The sequence below is a fragment of the Herpailurus yagouaroundi genome, unplaced genomic scaffold (assembly GCF_014898765.1).
Source record: "Herpailurus yagouaroundi ecotype Mexico unplaced genomic scaffold, PumYag 191, whole genome shotgun sequence".
Lineage (NCBI taxonomy): Eukaryota > Metazoa > Chordata > Mammalia > Carnivora > Felidae > Herpailurus > Herpailurus yagouaroundi.
This window is the reverse complement of record NW_024412422.1, coordinates 11,996,819-12,016,528: the sequence shown is the minus strand read 5'-3', so window position 1 is coordinate 12,016,528 and position 19,710 is coordinate 11,996,819. Positions and strand designations below refer to the sequence as shown.

At 45.6% G+C, this 19,710-nt stretch overlaps 2 protein-coding genes across 14 annotated transcripts in view; one reads left to right on the top strand and one right to left on the bottom strand.

Moving 5' to 3' along the window:
• Positions 1-15,982, top strand: part of TCTN1 (tectonic family member 1) — a 29,120-nt gene extending 13,138 nt beyond the window's left edge. For 3 of the 5 annotated variants that reach the window (XM_040443892.1, XM_040443896.1, XM_040443897.1), the window contains 10 exons: positions 388-475; positions 2,239-2,348; positions 4,115-4,141; positions 8,679-8,813; positions 9,351-9,476; positions 9,866-9,951; positions 10,491-10,631; positions 11,782-11,944; positions 14,171-14,296; positions 14,878-15,979. In XM_040443892.1, the coding sequence (XP_040299826.1) occupies positions 388-475; positions 2,239-2,348; positions 4,115-4,141; positions 8,679-8,813; positions 9,351-9,476; positions 9,866-9,951; positions 10,491-10,631; positions 11,782-11,944; positions 14,171-14,296; positions 14,878-15,021 (1,146 nt within the window). In that variant the 3' untranslated portion in view covers positions 15,022-15,979. Of the gene's footprint in view, positions 1-387; positions 476-2,238; positions 2,349-4,114; positions 4,142-8,678; positions 8,814-9,350; positions 9,477-9,865; positions 9,952-10,490; positions 10,632-11,781; positions 11,945-14,170; positions 14,297-14,877 lie in introns of all 5 variants that reach the window. The other 2 variants (XM_040443894.1, XM_040443895.1) reach the window with 2 other exon arrangements.
• HVCN1 (hydrogen voltage gated channel 1) overlaps positions 14,540-19,710 on the bottom strand; it is a 37,029-nt gene continuing 31,858 nt past the window's right edge. For all 9 annotated transcript variants that reach the window (XM_040443905.1, XM_040443900.1, XM_040443907.1 and 6 more), the window contains 3 exons: positions 19,080-19,311; positions 16,715-16,827; positions 14,540-16,362 (listed from right to left, as the gene is read on the bottom strand). In XM_040443905.1, coding sequence (XP_040299839.1) covers positions 16,297-16,362; positions 16,715-16,827; positions 19,080-19,311 — 411 coding nt within the window. In that variant the 3' untranslated portion in view covers positions 14,540-16,296. The remainder of the gene's footprint in view (positions 16,363-16,714; positions 16,828-19,079; positions 19,312-19,710) is intronic.

Sequence of the window (19,710 nt, the reverse complement as noted above, 5' to 3'; positions counted from 1 at the left end):
ATGTATACTGTATCTGTTATTAAATAATTATTGCTAATAAAAAATAATTACCTGTCTCACTTCCGTTGCTGGCTACCCAGTTTCTGTCTGCATTGGAAGATGCTATGTCAACTTCTTATATACCTCTCTGGAGGAATTCTGTAATAAAAAAACAAAACAAAAACCCTGCAAATACAATAATGTTCGCACACAGAGACATATGTCCTTAAAAGAAAGGGTTGGGGCACATGGGTGTAAGCTCCGTGTGGGCAGGGACCATATCTGTTTTTTGTTCATCACTGTGTTCCTGATGCCTGTTACTCTGTCTGGCACATAGTAGGTGTCTAGTAAGTGTTGAATGAATGCTTTTAATAGCACCATAATAGCTATTGGTTGGTCTGTTCACAGTATGGGGTTCGTCTGCAGACTTCAGATTCATTCTTGAGATTTCCCTCTCCCCTTACGTCATCTCTCTGCACTGATGATAACCCTGCAGGTAAGACAGTGGGCAATTTTTTCTTTCTCTCTATAAACAGAGTTTGCTCTTAGTTTAAATTTATAGTAGTCATAATGGAACAGGCTTCATAACTAGAAATAGTCTATCTTTGAAAGAGGTCTCAAAGGTTATGCAGTTTAGATTCCCAACCAGTGCCCAAATCTTTTCTACCATGTGACTGCATGAGCACTTGTAGTGATGGGGAACTCACTACCCAAAACCAGCCCACCATTGTTTAACCCTGCCAAGCTTGGGGGAAGTTCTTTCTTCACTGGAGCTAAAGTTTGTCAATAGCTAATGTTTATTTAAAAAAATTTTTTTTTTCAACGTTTATTTATTTTTGGGACAGAGAGAGACAGAGCATGAACGGGGGAGGGGCAGAGAGAGAGGGAGACACAGAATCAGAAACAGGCTCCAGGCTCTGAGCCATCAGCCCAGAGCCCGACGCGGGGCTCGAACTCACGGACCGTGAGATTGTGACCTGGCTGAAGTCGGACGCTTAACCAACTGCGCCACCCAGGCGCCCCAGCTAATGTTTATTAAACACTTACTTTGTGCTGGGTATTGTATTAAGTGCTTCCATGTGTTCTTCCATGAGGAAAGTGAGGAACATTCAGTTTCTTGCTCAGGCCTGCTCAGGCAGTGGCAGAGCAGGGATGCAGCCCATGCAGCTGCTTCCCATGGATCCTGCTTCTCCTTTCAGGAGCATCATAGACTCTGTGGAGTCACCGTCCTGGCAGTGGGAGGCAGCAGACATGGCTCTCCAATCCTTAAGGTAGCATCACAGTGAAGAAGCTAGCTGAGTAGTGTATGGTCACATGTGGCCGAATGGAACATCATTTCGTACAGGAATGGAAGTGGATTCTGTTGAAAAGATGCTCAATCTTGCTCACAATAGGAACAGTGTAAATTAAAACCAAACTGAGATACCATTTCCATCCAGTGGATTGGCAAAGCTTAAGAAATTTAAGACTCTGGAGAGTCTTGATCTCCAGGCATTGATCTTACATACCTGGTGGGACCACAAATTGGTACAGCCTCTGTGAAGAGCAATTTAGCAGTATGTGTCAAAATTGCAGGTGAATATGCCCTTTGACCCACTGTTCTGCATCTAGGAGTTGGTCCTACAGAATGTCTGGCCCACATGCAAAATTGTAGATCGCAGCATTGTTGGTGATGGCAAAGCCAGAGATAACTTAAGCGTCCATTAATGTGGAACTGGTTGAATAAATTGTGGCGGATCTATGATAGAATACTGATTATCCCTAAAAAAAAAGGAGAAATCTCTTCATATTCTGAGCTAGACTGAACTCCAAAATATATTGTTCAGTGAAAAAAGTGAAGGGCAGAATATATAGCACATATTTGTTTCTAAAAGGGGAAAGGAATACTAAAAATACATATACCCACGCTTTTATTTGCGTAGAATATTTCCAGAAAGATACACAACAAACTTGACGCTGATTGTCTCTGGAGACAAACAGTTGTTTCTGGTGGTGGCTGGGCCGGGGCGGGGATGGGGGGAAGGGGACAAGGGTTGGAGAGAGACTCTCAATATCCTTTTGTGCCTTTTGAATTGTGTGAATGTATAACCTATTCAAAACACAATTTCTTAAACCCTATTTGAAGCATGTTGTATATCTGTGTTATAACTTATTTTACGATTTTACTTAGATTACAAGTTTTTAGTTACCATTGGACAGTTGAAAAATTTCTTCTCTCTCTCTCTCTTTTTCCCCCCTTGGGAACGTTATGATTTCTAGCATTTCTGGTGAACCAAGCTGTTAAGTGCACCAGAAGGATAAATTTGGCACAGTGTGAAGAAGTTGAAGCCCTGGGCATGGCTTATTACAGCAGCCCTAAAATTTTGAGGGTAAGAATTATTTTGAAGCGAAACTTATTCATCAGGTTTGTTTTCTGTTCTTTGCACTCTTTTTTTTTTTTATAAAAATTTTTTAAACATGTATTTATTATTGAGAGACACAGAGCGTGAGCAGAGGAGGGGCAGAGAGAGGGGGAGACACAGAATCGGAAGCAGGCTCCAGGCTCCAAGGTGTCAGCACAGAGCCCGATGTGGGGCTCGAACCCACGAACCGTGAGATCATGACCTGAGCTGAAGTTGGCTGCCCAACCAACTGAGCCACCCAGGCACCTCATGTTCTTTGCGCTCTTTTGAAATAATGACAAGTATAGAAAATTTTCAGTACCTGATTGATAATTCAAGTTTAAATTTGTCTTCTCTGGTTCTTCAGTATACTGTTACCAAAGATATTGAAATAATCACTTGAAGTAATTTTTATTTTTACATAGCTCATATTTTGCTTTTAGTCATTGTGGGTTTTTTTTTTTTTTTTTTTCGGGGGGGGGGCTCTCACTCATTTTCATGGTAACCGATAATGTCTGTCTCCTGCATAAAAAAAGACTTTAAGAACTGAAAACTTTAGAAATTATAAAAACATCTTAATGTCTGTGGCAGAAATAATCACGCTAGCACCAAAAAGATACCTCTCTGAGAAGCAGGCTGGAAGAGAATAGAAAATCCACGTTCTGGTTCACTGATGAAATAAGCAGGAGAAGACAGGTAGGAGATAGGGTTGCTGGAGAAGGGGAAGAGGCCACGGTGTTATCGAGGCCCCTTCGTTCTGGTTGCAGTGACCAAAGCTGGAAGGGAGTCAATAAGAGAGGCCACTGGCCCACTTGGTGGATGGCTTGGAGGGTTGTGAGAGGTAAAAGTTATTTTCAATAATGAAAAACCATATGATTGCTATGAACCCTCACCTCCTGATTTCCTTATTTTGGGGGGAACGGGAAGGGAGGAGGGTGGTCCATGACATCAGTATTCATCTGGGCTGCAGTTTTCAGAACCAAGGTTAAGCTTTTCCTCTCCCATCCCTTTCCCTCTTCCCCTCTCCTCATAAGTCAGCCATGTAGATCTTTGAATTCTTGCAGGTATTTGACCTCTCATGGTGGTGCTGGAAGTAGCCCCTCAAGCGTGCAGTCTCCGCGCTCTCAGCCCAGGCCTCCCCAAACATGCCTACTCAGCCCCCACCCCTAAGTTCCCTTTGGCCTGGTAGGGTGTCTTATGATGAAAAGTGAGGTTGGGGGAGACGGGGATGGAGAGTGAAGGGAGGTCGAGGCCTTCGGAAGAGTACTCTGCTGTGTTGGGGACGCAGGAGCTCGCCATTGAGTGGTTTGGGCTAACGGCAGGAAGAGCAGTTAGGAGGCTGTGGAATCACCTGGGCCAGTGACAGTGGCCTTCCAGTGAGGACAGGTGCAGGAGGGTGACCTAGGAGGATAGGAGCCACATCTCCCCTACAGTACTGTGTCACCGGTGACCATGTAGAAAGTACGTAAAGATTACAGTGAAGCATGGAGGCTTCCAGAGACCAGCTCTGTCAGGCTGTTCCATTAAGCTTCCAGTCTAAAATAAATGAATATAGAAGGAAGACATAAAGTTACCTTTGGATTAGGAGATAGATATAAAAATATGTAGGTGGCAAGTCTTGATTAAGGAAACTGTTTTCTTCTTTGTGAAGTCTGTGATAAGTTGAATATATCCTTTAATCTGCGGTCTGAAAAAGCAATAGAAATGTTTCTTTCCATTGTACTTAACAAAATTTGTTGTTTCTTTTTGTTTAGGTGCCTGGTTTAAGAACAAAGGCAGAGGTAAGAGTATTTATTGGTGGAAAGTAAGATAGATTATAATATATGGTCTTATTTCTGAGCCCTTTGAAATGAATACACTTATGATTAGAAGGGTACCTTACTGCCAATAACAAAAACATTTGCCAAAAGGCAAACAGAAATGAAATAGGGAAACTCCTTAGTAGAGGACCTTTTTGTAATTACAGATTTTGAAAATTTGTAAAATTTTGAAAAATACAAAATTTTCAAAACCCCTGTTTTCATAGTTTGCACCTTTTCATATTTAAATGGTTTAGCTATGTTATTGACAATGGGTTCACACCCATTGGCTTCTGTGCTTTCCAGGCATCCCTTTAGGTCTTCTTGGTCTCCTGTCAGGAGAGCTGGTTAGCTACCAGGATGCCGTCTGTCCATCTGTCTGGGGTAGAAGGTAGAAACAGTGAATGGTCCTGTGAATGTCCACACTTGTGTAGGAGCTGAACCCTCTTGGTATAGCTTCAGGGGTTGAGGTATGGGTGTCGAATCTGTCCGACCCCACTCCAGAGGCTCTGTCAGGCTGTGGTCGGGAGGCCAAGGTTTTCTCGTGGGTATGTTAGAGCAAAGGAACATGGATCTACCCTTTATTTTTGGGTCTGCACCCTGTGCCTGTGAATACAGTTCCCAAGGAGGACCAAGTTGATGGCCTTGTCATGGTCTCCCACCAAAGCTCATGGAATTGGTTGACCTTGGTTCAAAATTCAACTTCGCCATTATTTTCTCATATGACATATGCCTCACTCTCCCCAGTTGTTGAGCAGATGGTAAGTGTGTGCCCCAGAGAAGGTGTAAGGCTTGAGTGGGAGAATGCACATAGGTACTCTGCACAGTGTCTGGTGCCCAGGGAGCACTTGGGACAGTGATACCTACTGTAATTGATTTCGTTAAGTCTCTAGACACAAATGTGTTTGAGGTAGACATTTGAAAGGAAATAGTCATGTGATTTTGGACTTCACACTTCTGTGTGTAGGCCTGGATTTCCTCATCTGTGAAGGTGTTTTCAAGCTTGTTCAGAGTTTTTCAAATGTGATCTTTAGCAGAACTCTCCCTACTGTGTTAAGTTGGATTGAATCCAAAGCCCCTGGTTGGAGCAGGGGTGGGGCCCAGAGCTCTCCACCTGCCTGGCCTCTCCATCTCTCTCCTGTTTAGTCCTTCTGAGGAACCTATGGCTCCCAAGAACCCAGTTTGAAAACCATACAATAGACTAGCTTTCAAATACCTCAAATCAAAGTGCTTTGATTCTACCATTCAAAACGTGAATGGTCTGTGGGGACAGAGATCCTGTCCATCTTGTTCATGACATATCCATAGTAGTAAGCCGGTGCCTAGTATGTACTGGGTACTCAGTGGGTTACGTGTTAATTGAATCAGTGCCTAGGGGATTGGTTCAATCACGCAGGGAAGACCTAGTGTGAGGATGACGGGTGTTATGGGAAGGGGCGTGCTGCGTGCTGAACACTGTTCTCATTCCTGTGCACGTCTGAAGTCCATTAGTCTGTTAGTCTCGGCAGTCCTGGGAGTAGGACCTGTTGTCACTCCCTGGCACATGAGTTACAGAGCAGTTGAATTAGCTTGCTCAAGGCTGCCCAGTGGGGAAGTGGCAGAGCTGGGATAGGAATCTCCAAAGACCTAACTCTCAACCACAACACTGGACAAGCTATACTATGTGCCAGGCTCCCAGTTACAAGCTTCACACACATTCCTTCTCTGCCTCCTATGGCCATGCAGGCAGGAAGTGGCACTGGGACTTAGAACTCAGATTTGTGTGATACCAAAGCTTGTGCTCTAAAGGACAAATATATCAACTAATATCAGAGATTGTTTATAAAGATTTTTTTTTTAATTTTTTTTTTCAACGTTTTTATTTATTTTTGGGACAGAGAGAGACAGAGCATGAACGGGGGAGGGGCAGAGAGAGGGAGACACAGAATCGGAAACAGGCTCCAGGCTCTGAGCCATCAGCCCAGAGCCTGACGCGGGGCTCGAACTCACGGACCGCGAGATCGTGACCTGGCTGAAGTCGGACGCTTAACCGACTGCGCCACCCAGGTGCCCCTGTTTATAAAGATTTTTAAAAAGCAACTTCCAAGATTTGTTAGAGGATCAGGAGTATAAAAATTGGATCTAGGCTCCCCGTTAGGCTTGCCTGGAATCGTTGTTAATATCTATTGAAACATCAATGAAAGATTAAGTTACAGCACTATATTTCCACTGTTACGTATGCTTTAGTTCTTTGCCACAGGGTATAGCTTGGGGGTGGGATAGGACCGAATAGGACATTCAGGAAACCAGAGTAGCCCCACCATTTTCATTCTGTGACTATTCCAGTGGCTGTTGCCAGACCAGTCTTTCCGAAGCTTGTCTAACCTGGGCCCTTCGGTTTTTGCCAACTACGTCTGTATACCACCGGAATGGCTCCATCACAGGCTGGTGTGGAAGGGTGTGCGCGTTCTTAGAACCCAGGATTCGTGCTGAACCAGGGATCAGTAGGTTCAGATAAAGAGATCCAGAGTTGTCTTTTGAGGATGTAAACTGAGGAGTTCATTAACTCATAGCAAGGGACTCCCTATGTAGGTCTTACGTGGATTGGTGGGCTTGTTATGCAGAGGGTGTTGTGGTGCTTGGTGGTGCCCTTTTGCCACTGTTGTCACATGACAGCTTGTCTTTGCTTCCAAACCCTGTCATGTTCCTAGAGGTTTGACTTATAAGGACAGTTACAGGTCCTTTTGGTCATGGGAGCAGATGTGTAACAACTGCTTATTTATCTGTAAAATGACAGCTTAAATACCTAGTAATTTTGAATTATAAACAGCATGGTACATGATTGAGGGCAAAGTTCAAAGCAATATATAAACAACTAGATACAAGTTAGATTCCTTCCTAAACAGTGATTTCTGAGTACTGACATTTAAAGCAAACATCAGATTTGTCACATGGTATGAAGAGGCCCAACTCCCTAGAGGGTTGAGCCATTTAAAGGATTGCTTGCTGCTTGTTGTTCTGCTGGCTGTGGCCATAAATGAAAAATGTCCTTTATTTTTTAAAACAATGTTATTTATTTTGAGGGAGGGAGAGAGAGAGGAGCACGCAAGCAGGGGAGGGGCAGAGAGAGAGGGAGAGAGAGAATCCCAAGCAGGTTCCATGCTGTCAGCGTCCAGAGCCTGACACGGGGTTTGAACCGACACATGGTGAGATCATGACCTGAACCAAAGTCAAGCGTCGGACACTCCACCGACTGAGTACCCAGGTGCCCCATGAAAAATGTCCTTTAATAGCATTGGGTTAAGCAGAGCTTCCTGATTCTGCTTGAAAGATTTATCTGTCTCTGTTTTCTCTTACCATGATCCCACCACTGTGTGTGTGTGTGTATGTGTGTGTGTGTGTGTGTGTGTGTGTGTGTGTGTGTGTGTGTAAGGGTGTGTGTAGAAGTTGGGTGTGAAGTGGGCCAGGGGTATATTCAGGGAGGGTGTGGGGGTATAGGGAGCTTTGTTCTGGGACTGTGCAGAATGTGCTCATGTGTACAGAATGAGTGCATTTATCGGTAGGAGCTGTGCTCTGGAGGTGAATATAGGTGAATGTGAGATGCAATTCACATACCATAAAACTCACCATTTTTAAGTGTGCGATTTGTGCAGTTTTTAGTATATTCACAAGGTTGTGTAACCATCACCACTACCTAATTCCAGAACATTTTTTAATCAATTTAAAATGTTTATTTTTGAGAGAGAGAGAGAGCGAGCGTGCGCGTGCATGTTGCGGAGGGGCAAAGAGAGAGGAGACGGGATCCGAAGCAGGCTCCAGCAAGCCTGAAGTGGAGCTTGAACTAACGAAATGTGAGATCGTGACATGAGCTGAAGTCAGACGTTCAACCAACTGAGCCACCCAGAACATTTTCATCACCTCAGAAAGAACCCCTGTGCTCATTAGCAGGCACTCCTCATTCTTCTCTAATCCTCTCCGTCAACCCCTAGGCAACCACTAATCTACTTTCTGTCACTGTGGATTTGCCTGTTCTGGACATTTCCGATAAATGGGATCATGTAATATGTGACCTTTTGTGTCTGGCTTCTTTCACTTAGCATCATGTTTTCAAGATTCATCTATGTTGTGGAATGAATCAGCACTTCATTCCATTTTATGGATGAATAATATTCTTTTGTATGGCCATACTACATTTTTCCATTTATCAGTTGATGGATCATTGCACTGTTTTCAGTTTTTGGCTGTTAGGAATGCTGCTGTGAACATTTGTGTACAAGTTTTTGTGTGAACGTAGATTTTCGGAGATAACCACTTTGAAAGATTTGGTAATATCCTTCTCTAGTATTTTCTGTGTAAATATATCTACATATAAGCAAATGTATTTTTGCAAGTGTGGAACTATAATATGCATACTGTTGTGTGGCATGCTTTTCCCTGCTTGGCAGTCTGTCGGCGGAGTTTGTCTCCAGTTTTTCGTTACTGTAACCGATTCATCTCTATTGGACGGTGTCCTCAGTGAGCCATTTCCTTTACTTGGCAGATCCCTATCACTGTTCAGTCCATCCTCATGGAGTCTCTGAATAAAACGCTAGCCCGACTGGAGGACACAGATGTACTGAACCAGACTCTTGTTGAGGCTGGGGACGTTAAAATCTGCACTAACGTTGTTCTTGAGGTAGGTGCCCAGCTTGGCTTTGAAAGCAGAGTCTGTGTGGCAGACTCAGGCTGCATGGCCCCGAGGGAGGACCTGGATGCCCTTCAGAGGGGGCTCTGGCCCATTCTGATGTGTTGGTTTTCTTGGCTTGCCCTCCTGCTTGCCTTCATGCTCTGTCATTAGAGGATGCTTCTTTAGGGTCTCTGAAAGAATCACGTGTGGTTTTTCTCCACAAACCTAGTGACTTTCAAGAATATACCAAAATTTGTTGTCGTTGCTGTTGTTTTACCACATTTCCCCTGCGGAGATGGACTGATCACGATCTGCTCAAACCTGCTGATTTGGAATACACGTAACTCGGTACAGAGAGGCTCAGATGATGCTGTCAGCTGGGGGTGGTGAGGCAACTCGTCCTGAAGTCTGATGAGCCAGGACAGAAAAGCTTCCATGAATAGAGAAATGGGAAAGGACTTGCCTTCTATATGTATTTTGAATTATTAATACAGCTACAGAAATGCAACAGGAACAGGTGGATTTGGAGTATCGTTTTGTTTTTAGGTCAAGTACAGCCTCACATATACAGATGCCGGGGAAATAACCAAAGCTGATCTCTCTCTCCTTCTGGGGACAGTGAGCAGTGCAATGCTTCCACTTGAGCAAAAGTTTGAAATTCGTTTCATTCAGGTAGGTTTGATCAATTTTGTACACATATTTAATTGCAAATAAAAAGAAACCATAACTTCTTAGGGGAAAAGGTATCCCAATTTAGAAGTGTTACCATCTATCCATTTGTACTAAACGAAGGGTTTATGTCGCATGTATTTGTGAGGAAATCAGGCAGAGTCCTTGTATCTTATCCTTTCTGGGAGTAAGATTTTCTTCCATGTGAGCTTGTTCTTTTATAGAATGATCTACTCCTACACTCAGCAGATATATTTATAGTTCTGAGTAGGGGGGAGGAATTCTTTTATTGGTTGGAAATCCTAGATTTCACTGTGAAAAGCATTTTATTTTCACCCTATTTCCTTATTAAATTAAGAATTATTTGGGGGCATTTCTTCTTTGTCTTTCAGCAAAATACAAAGCCGGTTCCTCTCAGTGGAAACCCTGGTTATGTTGTAGGGCTCCCATTAGCTGCTGGATTTCAGCCTCAGAAGGGATATCCTTTTTGGTTCTGTAGACAAGGTTGATTTCCCTGTCCACTTGTGTGTGTCACTCTTCTCTTTATTGCTGAGAGTCCTGTGAGCTGGAGACTAGTTCTGGCCAGGACTTCTCTGGTTGGCTCTGGTGGTGGTGGGTCTGGCCGCAGAGCACGTGAGGTATGTGGGGTGGTTGGGGGTGAAACAGCGTGACCCTGGAAAACGTGTTTTATAGCGAAAATCTTAAGACAGAAAAGTTGACAGACTTTTAGATATATTTAATTGCATACTTAAACAGAGACTCTTAAACACATTTAGTGATATTGAAAAATTGGAAATATTTTAAAGGAGGAACGGTTTCTGAGGATTTTCTTTCTGAGGATCTCCTAATCAAGGAGAATAGAACCGTTTTTTGCTCTGTCCCAGGAAATAACTGTCAAAATTGCAGATGCCTAGAGAAGGGATATTTGGGTTTCACTTCATGTCACACATGTGTCACTGTCTCCTGAAAATCGGACTGCGTTTGTACTGGGTGATTGTCCCTTAACTTTCTGTGAATATCTGGGATTATTCAGACCATGAACAGATATGGACAACTTACTATTCTTCGAAGCACAGCGGAGAAAGACTGCTTAGCACTCGAGGGGATCCGGACCCCAGTGTTATTTGGTTATGATATGCAATCTGGCTGTAAGCTAAGGTAAGAGAGAAACTTGTTTCTTTTGGAACTTGTGTTGATCAGAAAACAAGACATTCCTACTCTTCCCCCATCTCAGTCGAACCTCCCCATCAGCCTGCAAGCGCATGTGAAAGCCACAGTGTGACCTGTTGGCACTAGTGACAGTACCTTTGTTTTCTAATTTTAGTTTTCACAGCCATACACCATTTGTCATGATTCAAAGGAAAATTGTTTAGATCATTTTTCTTATCAGATGTGGCAGAGTAAAAATCTCAAGGGTTTTGGAGATTTGGTTTTAAGGTTGCATACATAGCATCTGAGTTCACAACAAAAAAAACAAAAAACAAAAGAAGCTGTCCCTGAAAGTCCTTTCTATATTTCTGAAATTTAATTTACATAGTGCAACAAGCCCATTGAGAGGAAGCCTGCATGTGATCTCTGTTTTTACCGTGTTAACATCAAACATACATATAACGTAAAAGGTCAGCTCCGCATGGCTTTACCCCCATTTCCCCCCTCTGCAGGCAATCTCTTGAAGTTCCTATAGCTGAGTTTTTGGAAACTTACTCCCAAATCTGTGAATAACCTTTATGTAATGCTGCTTCTTGATATTTTGGTCTTATGAATTATTGAGTCCCCACTATGGAAGACCAAGATTTGGCTCTTACCCCTTTCTTCTCCTACCCTACACTTCCCATCCCTACCTCCCCTCAGGGTAATTATAGCATTGTTTTGGTTAGACCAACACATTCCATTTCCATTATTGGTTCTGATCACTTTAGACCAGTATTTCTCTGAGGGAGTTTCAGGGACTACATTTCCACAAGAGTCAGTAGGGGTATGTCTGTGGTCCAATCAATATGTTTGAGCAACACCAAACTAAATTTAAAAACATGATTCCTTACTGTAAGGAGAGCCTCTAATATGCCAGTGTGCTTCAGGAGGGATGTGGGCATGCAATATTTCCCAAACTTTTGGCCATGGAAGCTCTGCTTGTACAGAGCTAACCGAGGTTTCTCAGAGTTAGAGACAATTTGGCTTCTGTCAAATGATGGGTTTGGAGTGAGAAAATAAAAATAAACTGGAGAGGGCACGTGTGTTGTTGAGCCGGTGAAAACTGTTGGAATGAACAACAGCCTCATTGCATCAACCTCTTCTTCCTTCCCACGAGACTGACCAAAGCCATCACGTGTCAGCTTGCAGTGCAGAAAGTGAAGAGCCTCCTGAAGGGCCATGGCTTCCCGGATTATGTGGCCCCTTTTGGAAATTCCCGGGCCGAGGATGTGCTGGACTGGGTACCCATCCACTTCATCACCCAGGCGCCCCACATGAAGGTAAAGGGGAAGCGGAAGGCCGCACCTGTGCGCGAGTGGTCTCTCCTATTCCCACTGCTCCCCCTCCCCCGTGGGGAGCTGTTAAGGAGATGGATGGCTCTGGGCCGGAGCCCAGGCTTTGCTGTCAGATGGGCCTGGGTCTTGAAAACTGTTTTTGCCCCTCGTTAGCGCTCTTGCCTTTGAGGGTTTGAGCCTGTTTCCTCATCTGTGAAACAGGGAGTGAGGGCTACAGTGTCAGCCACACGGGGTGGTACAGTTAAATGAGGGACATTCGTGGTGCCTAGTGGCCGCTGCAAACGTGGAAACTACCACCCATCACCATCCTGACTTCCTACGATCACTGCTGGTGTGACATGAGGCATCGTGACAGGACAGGGGAGTATGACATGGACTGTCACAGAAAGAGAGACTCGTCCTGTCCACATCGCTGTCCCATCTCTCGTTCCCTGGTCTATAAAGGCAGCCCACACGTGAGAGCTTTCAGTTCCAAAGTTCCCTGAAGAGTGTAATGGAACTTGACATGCTACAGAGAGGTTCCTGATCACATGTGATTGCTCTGCCCACCTTTTTCTTTTGTCTCAGCCGTCAGAGCGTGGGCTGGTCCCGATCACCGGAGGCGTGCTCTCCATCTTATCCTTTAATTGCCCAGCGTTTGCTTGTGGCAGCTTCTCGGGCCTCTCATTTTCTGCTTAGCGTATTTATAGCGTGGGGACAAAGGGGCTGAGGACTAGCTCTCTAGCTCTGATCCGGCCCTCCTCCTGAGTCCCCGGCAGAGACCCATGATTACTCAGTCCCTGCTGTTCAGCTGCTATGTCTTGGCTCGGGTCTGCCACCTCGGAGCGAGGCAAATTGCTTCTGGCTTCTGGCAGTTGGGTTGAGACATCCAGTTATTAGGACCCCTCAGAGGGGAAAACAGGTTGGGAGGAGAGGCAGTGCAGACATTAGCGTTTTCAGGGCTTTGCTGGTCCAGGGAGCTCAGAGAGCCTGGAGTGGGTTTTGTACTCCCCTTCCAGGAAACTCCAGTAGCAGACATGAGAGCTTGTGCTAATAAGCTCAGTTTCTGCCAGTGGTGTATCGCATCTTCTAATAACAGGATAGTCACAGGGATTTTTTTGCCTGCAAACTTCTTAAAAGGCAGTTCCAAGCTAAGGAGTTCCACCAGTGCCTTTTTGGCAGGCACCAAATTTAGCAGGCTTGGTAGCTTTTCATGCCCTAAAGAGGCGTAGTTTTAAAAACTTGTTATTGTGGGGAAAATGTCAAACACACACAGAAGTCGAGTATTACAATGGAATCCCTTCTACCGGTCAAGCAGCTTCAGTGGTTATCACATTTGCCAACAAACCAGATGTAAAGGCAAGAAAAAGGTTGGGAGGCTGCTGGCCTGTTCTGCCCCGGGGGCAGAGGCCTCAGGAGGCGCAACTGTGGGAGCAATGCTCTCAGTCCACAGGAGACTTAGTATCTTTGACAACTTACAGACTCATTTTTTTTAAAATTTTTTTTTTTTTAACGTTTATTTATTTTTGAGACAGGGAGAGACAGAGCATGAACGGGGGAGGGTCAGAAAGAGAGGTAGACACAGAATCTGAAACAGGCTCCAGGCCCGAGCTGTCAGCACAGAGCCCTACGTGGGGCTCGAACTCACAGACCGTGAGATCATGACCTGAGCCGAAGTCGGACGCTTAACCGACTGAGCCACCCAGGCACCCCTTACAGACTCATTTCTATACATTCCTGTGTAACACCTTGATCGCCAACTGATGAGATTAAATAAATGGAAAGAGAGCAACTGCATTTCTTCCAGGTGTGTTCTGGAACGTGATCTGCAATTAGGTTTAATTTCTGTGAATGACCCCATCCTCTCTTCTCTCCCCACCCAATGCCAGTTTCTCCCCTAAAGAATCCCTGAGCTGAAGTTGGGGCATTTGAAGCCCCGTGTTCCAGTTTGGTGTTGGGATCTCCAGAACTTCCCAATAATGGCTCGTCTTTCTAGAAGCGGGAGAGCACGGGAAAAATGATGCTTTAGGTGTTAAAATATTTTTGGAGCACTGAGTACTTTAAAATATGTGCTCTCAGCTGTTTTCGTCTGAACTTCTAGAGTCTATTCACTCTCTTGTTCAGAACATTTTGTAATATGCGAAACATTTTATAATTAAAACTGAACTGCAGATTAAGTTTGACATGAGGTTGTGTAATGTTCAGACTGGTGAATGGCATTTTGTTTTGCAGGATTCCTGCCAGCTCCCAGTGGCTTTGGTTATAGAAGTGAAGTGGACAAAGTACGGATCCTTACTGAACCCACAGGCTAAAATAGTTAATGTCACTGCAAATCTAATTGCATCCTCATTTCCCGAGGTACGTCTAACTTGAGTAGAAAGGTATTGGTTAAGGGGCCCCTGGGTGGCTTGGATGGGCGTCAAGACTCTTGATTGCAGCTCAGGTCACGATCCCAGGGTCATGGGATTGAGCCCTGTGTTGGGCTCCACGCTGAGTATGGAGCCTGCTTAAGATTCTCTCTCCTTTTGCCCCTCCCACACTTTTCTCAAACAAACTTAAAAAAAATCAAGGTATTGGTTAAGATGTAAGTCCAGACAAAACTCAAGTGTGATAATAAAATTTATTCTGTGAAAAAATTATTGAAATTTAAACACTTTAGCAGTCATTTAGTTAGAAAATTCTGACAACAGTTGAATTCACATTAGCGTTCTTGTTTAGATTTGATCCTTAAAATTCATTGAAAATTGAGTTGCGATTGACATTGATGGGGTAGGACAACCTGGGTAAAAGTGGTATCTTTCATCCAAGTTAGTGGCTGATGGGCCCTCCGCATACCTATGAGATGCACTGACCACGGTCACGTGCCGAAAAGAACACAACATGTCCCAGCTTTGTTAGCACGCTGGAAGGCAGGGCTTGCATCGCTCTTTTTATTACAGACCAACTCAGGAAATGAAAGAACGGTTCTTATTTCCACTGCGGTTACTTTTGTGGATGTGTCTGCACCTGCAGAGGCGGGCTTCAGGACTCGGCCAACCATCAATGCCAAGCTGCCGTTTAATTTCTTCTTCCCCTTTGTTTGACGTAAGTTTTTAATCAAGGAAATGACACCACACCTCTAGAATCAAGTGCTGTGGGGTGTGGGCTCCCTTGGAGACCTCCTGTGGTGTTACACCTCTGACCTGTGGGGTTGCCCTCAAACCACACATCTCCTCTCTCCGTTCACTTCCCTCCTTTTTCCTTTTGGAAATTCTACTTAGTGTGACCTTAGAATGGGGCACCGTCTGGTCTTGGTGATTTCCAGTACTGTTGGCACATAGGTCACGTGTGGAAAGCAAATTGCAGCTTTGGGAAGATGGTACAGGGGACAGACCCTGAAGTAGCTCAGGCATCGAGGGTTCATCCAGTGTATTCATCCTCTGCTTCAACATGACTTATTTAAAAAATACTCATTGTTTGTAGTCCAGGTTTTCTTTCCTTTACTGGTCCCGTGGAAACGAATACAAAAATAGCAAAATTGTACAAAATCATGCAAGTAGAGCACAGGGCCTCATGAGGGGATCTTTCCCCGGTGTCACCTTCATTACATGGAGTCTTGGGTCTAATTGCTATTTCGGTGGCAGGCACTGGAGCTCTCCAACGGGTGGTTGTACGGAATACCACAGAGCAGTTCCTAGCAGTTGATGCTGGAAAGAATAGAGTAGGAGGTCCCGAGGGAAGGAGTTGCTTTTATACATTAATTGCACAGTAATTGAGAAAAAAGTTGTCAGGTGGCGGAACTGGGTAGAGCCCGTTAGAAGCTAGATGCGGCAGAGGAGGGGCTGGGTACCTGAGGACAACCTCCCTGGAGGAATATGCACCAAGAGGAGCTGTTGAGAACAGCTTGGGAAGAGAAGACTTTCTAGAATGGGCTGGTAGCTAAGGTAGCTTTCTTTTTTCCTTTGTCTTTCAGAATGCCCATATGAAAGAATGCACTGGTTCCTCAATATACACGCGAAATGTGAAAAGTACACTGATGAGATAAAATTTTATATACAACTAGTAGTTGTCCAGCTTCGTTCATTTTCAAGCAAAAGTGTCAACATGAGAGAACATAGTTTATGATACATGGTGACGTGGAGTGAGGACGGGATGGGAAGCTCTTGGTCACGCCAAGAAAGGAAGGGCAAGCCTTTCCCCCGCCTTCCCCCCTCCCCCTACCACCTGCCCACCCCGGAATCCAAGCTGGGTGGAGGTGAGGCAAAGGCATCGAACCAAACCTCTCCCCGAAACGGGCCCAGGAGAGGCAGCTGTCTTTCTCTCAGAGACACAAGCCCGTGGAAGCAGGGTCTTCTCTTTGGGGTGGAGCAGGTGCACATCTAGTTGACCTCACCAAGAAGTCCGTGCTGTCTCAAGAGCTTGTTAAGTCTTTCAATTTCTTGTTCCTGTCATTACAAAAGCAGACAAACAAGTCAGTTTACCTTCTGAGCCTCCCCAGAGATGTGGCGAGCATTCAGTGGGTCCCCCGGATGCACAGCCGAATGAATGCTACACTCCTACTGGAGTCTGCCAGTGGAGCCTGCCTCAGTCAGATGGGGTCCAGTGGGCGACTCCAGTGACAGGAGGTACTCAGAGGAGAGACACCTGACATAGCTCTGGGGAAGGAGGCGATGCCTAACCTGAGTCTGAAAGAACAAGGAAGACTTAGTCGAGGGCTGTGTCCGAGCAAGGGCCTGGCAGGGAGAAGTGCAGAACTGAAGGCAGACAGGTGGCATTTTCCCACAACTGTGGTCTTACCTTCTCAGAGCAGCTGAATTCAAGGTGTTGGATCTTGGCGGCCAACTGTATATTCATCTGTTTTAACCTCAGTAGTTGCCGTTCTGAACGTGTCTTAACGGAGATAATTATTCCTGTAAAATAATTAAGGGTCTCAGTGATATAGGTTTCTAGTTTAACCACTTGGAAAAAGCCCTGTATTATTTATAACTGTGTCCAGCTGGTGACAGCATGGTCAGTCCCTTAAAGACATCAGAACTAGGAGGGTCAGAGTTTATCTCTGAGCTACTCAGTACCCAGGTGCTCCCCAAATGAATATTCTTAAGGAACTTTAATCAGACCTGAACTGGCTCCTAAAGATTTCCCTTTAGCCCACATGGGCTAAGAAGTCCTTAATAGTCCCTGACCACGTGAGTGTTAAGCTCCTTAACACAGAGCGTGTTCATGACGGCGTGGCTTATTAGCACTCTACACAAAAGACACGAAAGTACAAGCCTGGAAATGCTCAAGCTTGGCCTTGGAATTGTCACTGTCCTGACTTTCCGCCTCCCACAGCTATGGCCAATTCAGCTATCAGGCCATCAACAAAGCCTTGGCTGACAGGGGGGGGTCATCGGCCTTATCTGGTGGCTCCCAAATGCCCATGCCACAGTGGGGACATGACCTCAAAAGACTGTGCAGCAACTGGGGATGCTCTGTGCCTTCCAACTAAGAGTGACCATGTGTGGACTCGGTAGCCATAGGTCGGGGAGCACTGGCCCCCGGTCCCCAGCATTCTTGATTGTCTGAATCCAGTTGAAGCTTGTGTTGCTTTCTCAGACCTTTCATGTCCTGCCCCTAAATTTGATAGCGATGCAATAGTGCGCATTATTAGGCAGTCCTGTGCCCTGCTACCATTTGGACCAAGAGAATGAACAGAGCTCAGGCTTTTGGTTTTATCTGTAAAAGCACATCTCACAGTGGTGTGATAGGAGAGTAATGGGTAGTAACTATTCCGGAGTCATTCATAGTTTGTAATGGTTGATCCATTTCAATTGTGCTAACCTTTGCACAGAGTATTTCTGTTTGATGAATGAAATAATCAGCATAAGCGTATTCAGTAAAGTGGAAAACTTCCTTTATTTCCTTTGATGGAGCCCAAATTAATTTTTTTTTTTTAAATGTCTGCTTATTTTGTGAGAGAGAATGGGAGAGAGTCCCAAGCAAGTATCCTTGCTATCAGTGCAGAGCCTGACACAGGGCTCAATCTCACAAACCGTGAGATCATGACCTGAGCCGAAATCAAGAGTCGGATGTTTAACCCACTCAGCCCCCCAAGTGAATATTCTTAATAAACTTTAATCAGATCTGAACTGGCTCCTAAAGCCTGTGGGAGCCCGCAGTGCCCACAGGCAGAGCCCCGCATCGGAGCAGACGTGACCCCTCCCCGCCAGCACGGAAGGCCGGGGTGGGACTCTTGCTGCCCAGTGAAGGAGCTGCACATCCTAGGACGGGCCTGCCTCACTCTCCTGGCATTGACCTACAGTCTGTCGGGCTGGACGCTTGTCTAGGGATTCCCAAGCCTGTCTGGACGCCCAGGTCACCTGGTAGCACTTCAAAAACAGACACCCCACGAGGGTCCACCCAGACGTCGCCATCAGACTCTCCAGTGAAAAAACAAGAGCCCTGAAGGGGATTCTGGTGCGGTGGGTCTACAGACAGGCTTCAGAACAACCCTGACTCGTTCAGGGAGAGCTGAACCAGTTGGTGATCACTGTGCCCACCCAATAACAGCACAAACATGGCTTCTCTGAAACAGCCTCCCTGCACCAACAGGGTGTGTATGAGGAATATGGTAGAGCATTCTTTCCCCAAGCGTGTTCTCTAGAGCCAAAGGCTGCGTCATGTTAAGAGGTGTTATCTCCCCCCAAACTGTCCAGTTTGTCAGTTTGGGAAACAGTTCTCAAAGTCTTCCTCATGTTAACAAGTGCTGTGACTTCCTCAAAGGGCCAGAATCTAGGGTGCAGGGTTTGTCAGCTTACTTGCACCCCTTCTGGATGGTACCCCTCCCAGTGGGTGGGGTGCGGTGGAACAATCTTCGGGAAAACACCAAACAACAAAGGTGCTCTGGGGACCAAGCTGTAGGGACCAATGAGGCATTCGTCTGACCCCTTCTATAAATATCTTCTAATTATCATGAAAACAAGGCCTACAGGAGAAATGTGGTTCCTCTTTGAGCATGTGACGCCGTGTCGATTTGTAGCCACAGAGGCTACAAACTCAGGTCACCCCCTTTTTCCCTAGAAAATGCTAGCCAGAAGGAGGAGGAACCATGGCCTCTGGGTCCACTCTCAGGCTGTGCCCACCCTCCAATTCCCTCTGCAGCCCGGGAGTGCAGGGAACATACCGTTGATGATCCGGGCCACCCGCCACAGCCGGAGCAGAATCAGTAGGCCAAGAGCCTCAAACTGGTGCTCATGGAACAGGAGGACGATGTCAAGGATAAAGGAAATCACCACCACGATGGTGTCCAGGATTTCAAACTTGTGGTGAAAGAACTCCAAGCGGAAGACATATAATTTTAGAAAAATCTCCATCATAAAGAAGGTCAAGATGGCAATGCTCATGCAGTGAAACACCTGGAGAGGACAGAGGCAGCACAGTGAGTGCAGATCCAGGGCTGGTCACAGGCTGGGGCAGGGCACACAGACGAGCTGGCCTTGAGTGCACCTGCCCGGGCACCGGAGAGTGAACTCATTGATTTGACCCCAAACTCCACGGGCTCAGTTCTTGGCCTGGGAATACGGCCGGAACACCACAGACCGGGGCTCTGCCCTGCCTGCCCTCTGACAGGCAGTTGGGCAATGGCAGGATTTGAAAACCATGTCCTTTGGCCCGGTGACTCCAATGCTAGGAATCTATCCTACAGCCAAGCTGACACGTGCACAAAGGCATGTTGTAGGAATATTCGCTGCAGCATCATTTACAGACAAAAGATCTATATTCTTTGCAGTATAGAAATATTAGAGGGCATCTGG